Source organism: Psammomys obesus, unplaced genomic scaffold (assembly GCF_907164565.1).
Source record: "Psammomys obesus unplaced genomic scaffold, mPsaObe1.curated_primary_1811, whole genome shotgun sequence".
Taxonomy (NCBI): domain Eukaryota; kingdom Metazoa; phylum Chordata; class Mammalia; order Rodentia; family Muridae; genus Psammomys; species Psammomys obesus.
Window position 1 is genome coordinate 195,436 of NW_026592439.1, and position 3,131 is coordinate 198,566.

The window sequence follows — 3,131 nt, forward strand, 5'->3', positions numbered from 1 at the left end:
CCCCCCCCCCCCCCCCCCCCCCGGACTTCCCATGACGGGAAAGTTGTTTCTTCCCGATCCTGTTATCTGTTGTACAGGTGACTGGTTGCCCTTGATCACTTCTGTTCCTGCTGGTCCCACATTGGCTGTTGGGATGGTTTTTTGTTTTTTTTTTTTCCTGTCCTCTGTGACAATTCCAATTTGAGATAATGCCTCATATTTCTGCTCCGCGGGGACCGCCTGGAGCCCCGGTGATCCGGAAGAGGACAGCTTGAACACAGGTGTGTCTGTCTCTTTTGCTATTGGAGGGACTTTAAAAGACTTCCGAAGTGGACTTGGGGCTTGAATGATGTAAGCTTTCTTGACTGGAAGTCCATGGTGGGAGTGGTTTGGGGGAAGTGGGTGAAAAACGAAACCTGAGCTTTAGCAACGTGTTTAAGAGCTGCTGGTGGTTGGGTGCCCCCCCCCTTTTTTTTCCTTGTTTGACCCATTACAGCAGTTTTCCTTTCTGTGACTTTGTTCTGTTTTTCTTTCTCTCCCCGGCACCACTCTCATCTCTACCTGCTGATGACTCTGCTGGCTTGCTCTCTTCCGGTTTGCCTTCAGCAATCCCTTCACTCCTCGCCCAGCCCTCACGCCAGGATGCGGAGGCTGCTGGAGCGGCCGTGCACGCTGGCCCTGCTGGTGGGCTCCCAGCTGGCAGTTATGATGTATCTGTCACTCGGGGGCTTCCGAAGCCTCAGTGCCCTGTTTGGTCGAGAACAGGGCCCAACGTTTGATTATTCTCATCCCCGTGATGTCTACAGTAACCTCAGTCACCTGCCTGGGAACCCCGGAGCTGCAGGGGCCCCTCCAGCCCAAGCTCTGCCCTACTGTCCCGAAAGATCTCCGTTTTTAGGTGAGTGAGTAGGAGGGGAAGAAGGTGAAGACGAGAACAAGGTGTGTTCTGGGGGTGGGGAGGATAGGAATATTGGGCAGGCACGAAATGACATTTACACTGATGGACTCTAAGGTGGGCTGATGTTGAGACAGTGGTCAGGAGTTAGGGTACGCTCCTGAGTCACAAGCTTTCCTGCCTGCCCATTGTATGTGCTCTTCCCGCCCTAGGGTAGGAGTAACTTCTCTGGTAGATGAGTCCTGGCTTAATTAGGTAGAAGTCCTTTTTGCTCTTCTCCTGTAGCTTCAGTGTGGGACAAGAGAAAGTTATGTAGAACCCTAAAATAAGAAAGTAAGTAGTCTAAGGTAAGGAGCCTGCCTGCAGCTTAAGGCTTCGTGGAGCTGTCTTCATGAAGGGAAATTAAATTTTTGAGTGAGCCCTTGGGGAGCTGAGCCCAGAATCAGGCTGTTTCGCCAGAGGAATTCTCAGGTTCTGATGGCCACCTTCTCCTTGCGCCTCCGACTTCTGAACTTTCCTTTCCCTACCAACAGTGGGCCCCGTGTCCGTGTCCTTTAGCCCGGTGCCATCACTAGCCGAGATTGTGGCGCGGAACCCCCGGGTGGAATCGGGGGGCCGGTACCGTCCTGCGGGGTGCGAGCCTCGCTCCCGAACAGCCATAATCGTGCCCCACCGTGCCCGGGAGCACCACCTTCGCCTGCTGCTCTACCACCTGCACCCCTTCCTGCAGCGCCAGCAGCTTGCCTATGGCATATACGTCATCCACCAGGTACCCCCTCTCCCCCTTACTCTTTTTCTTCGATGTTAAGGAGTCCCTAGACAAATGCCTCTTTCATCTGATGGGGGTGGCTGCAAAGGGGTAGACAGGAGATAATGGAAAAGCACCTAGCCTTGCTCTTCCAACTTAGGTAGTCCCATGCTCATTCTGTTAGCTCTGCCTCCTTCTTCTGTTAGGTTATTTCTGCTCTCCTGTATTTTTCTGTGATTTTTTTTTTCCCCTTTGTTGCACAGCTTAATTAGTAATTTGGAATTAATTGGTCAAGGATTAGCTAAAATACTAGTTCTGCAACTTAAAAAGATTCTTCTTTATTTATTTTGGTTGTGAGTGTTTTGCCTGAATATATGCATATTTGGTGCCTGAGGAGGTCAGAAAAGGATATCAGTTTCCTGGGAGTGGAGTTTCTGATGGGTGTGAACCGTGTGGGTAGTGGAATTGAACCTGTGTCCTCTACAGGAGCAACAAGTGCTCTTCACTGCTAAGCCACCTTTCCAGCACCCTAGTTCTGAAACTGCTGATGTCTTGAGGTGGTTTTGTTCTGTTTGGCTTTTGGAGACTAGATCTCATGTAGCCCACAGTAGCCTCAGAATTTACTGTGTAGCTGAAGATGACCTGTAATTCTGACCTCCCGCATCTACCTTCCCACTGCTGGGATTACTGGCACACGCCACCATACTCGGTTTTATACGGTAAGGACTGTACCCAGGGCTTAATGAATGCCGACACTATACCAACTGAGCCACAGCTACAACCCTCATTTTTTTTCTAGTCTACTCAAAATCTTCCTGTCTCAGTCTCCTGAGTGTTGGAACCACCGTCGGGTCCCACGGAGCTCAGCCGTGTATCTCGTTCTTCCTTCCCTCGGTCCCACGTCCCACTTAGATGTTTTCACTTTGGCACACATGCTACCTGCTTCCTCCTTGCACAGTCTGGTCCCCCTTCGCTATCTTCCAGGCTGGAAATGGCACGTTTAACAGGGCAAAGCTACTGAATGTAGGGGTGCGGGAAGCCCTGCGTGACGAAGAGTGGGACTGCTTGTTCTTACATGACGTGGACCTTCTTCCAGAAAACGATCACAACCTGTATGTGTGCGACCCCCGGGGACCCCGCCACGTTGCCGTCGCCATGAATAAGTTTGGATACAGGTAGAGGGCATGGAGGGACACTAGAAAGCAGGGAGCCTTGTAGAAGGAGAGCTGAGGGGACTGTGGGAAGGGATGGCTCCCCAAATTCGTGAAATACAAGGATCTTTTTGTCTCTAGCCTCCCGTACCCCCAGTACTTTGGTGGGGTTTCAGCGCTCACTCCTGACCAGTACCTGAAGATGAATGGCTTCCCCAATGAATACTGGGGCTGGGGTGGTGAGGATGACGACATTGCTGCCAGGTCAGACTTCTTGACACATTTCTTTCTCACACCCTGACCACAGTCTTTCAACATAAACTCTCTAGCTTCCTGGTTCTACACTGTGTACTTCCCC

At 51.4% G+C, this 3,131-nt stretch overlaps 1 protein-coding gene across 2 annotated transcripts in view; it reads left to right on the forward strand.

Annotated features, from left to right (window-relative positions):
- B4galt3 (beta-1,4-galactosyltransferase 3) overlaps nt 1-3,131 on the forward strand; it is a 6,417-nt gene that overhangs the window by 934 nt on the left and 2,352 nt on the right. The window contains exons 2-6 of one of the 2 annotated variants that reach the window (XM_055613219.1): nt 44-260; nt 586-877; nt 1,408-1,643; nt 2,607-2,797; nt 2,915-3,037. In XM_055613219.1, coding sequence (XP_055469194.1) covers nt 622-877; nt 1,408-1,643; nt 2,607-2,797; nt 2,915-3,037 — 806 coding nt within the window. In that variant the 5' untranslated portion in view covers nt 44-260; nt 586-621. The remainder of the gene's footprint in view (nt 1-43; nt 261-585; nt 878-1,407; nt 1,644-2,606; nt 2,798-2,914; nt 3,038-3,131) is intronic. The other variant, XM_055613218.1, reaches the window with a different exon arrangement.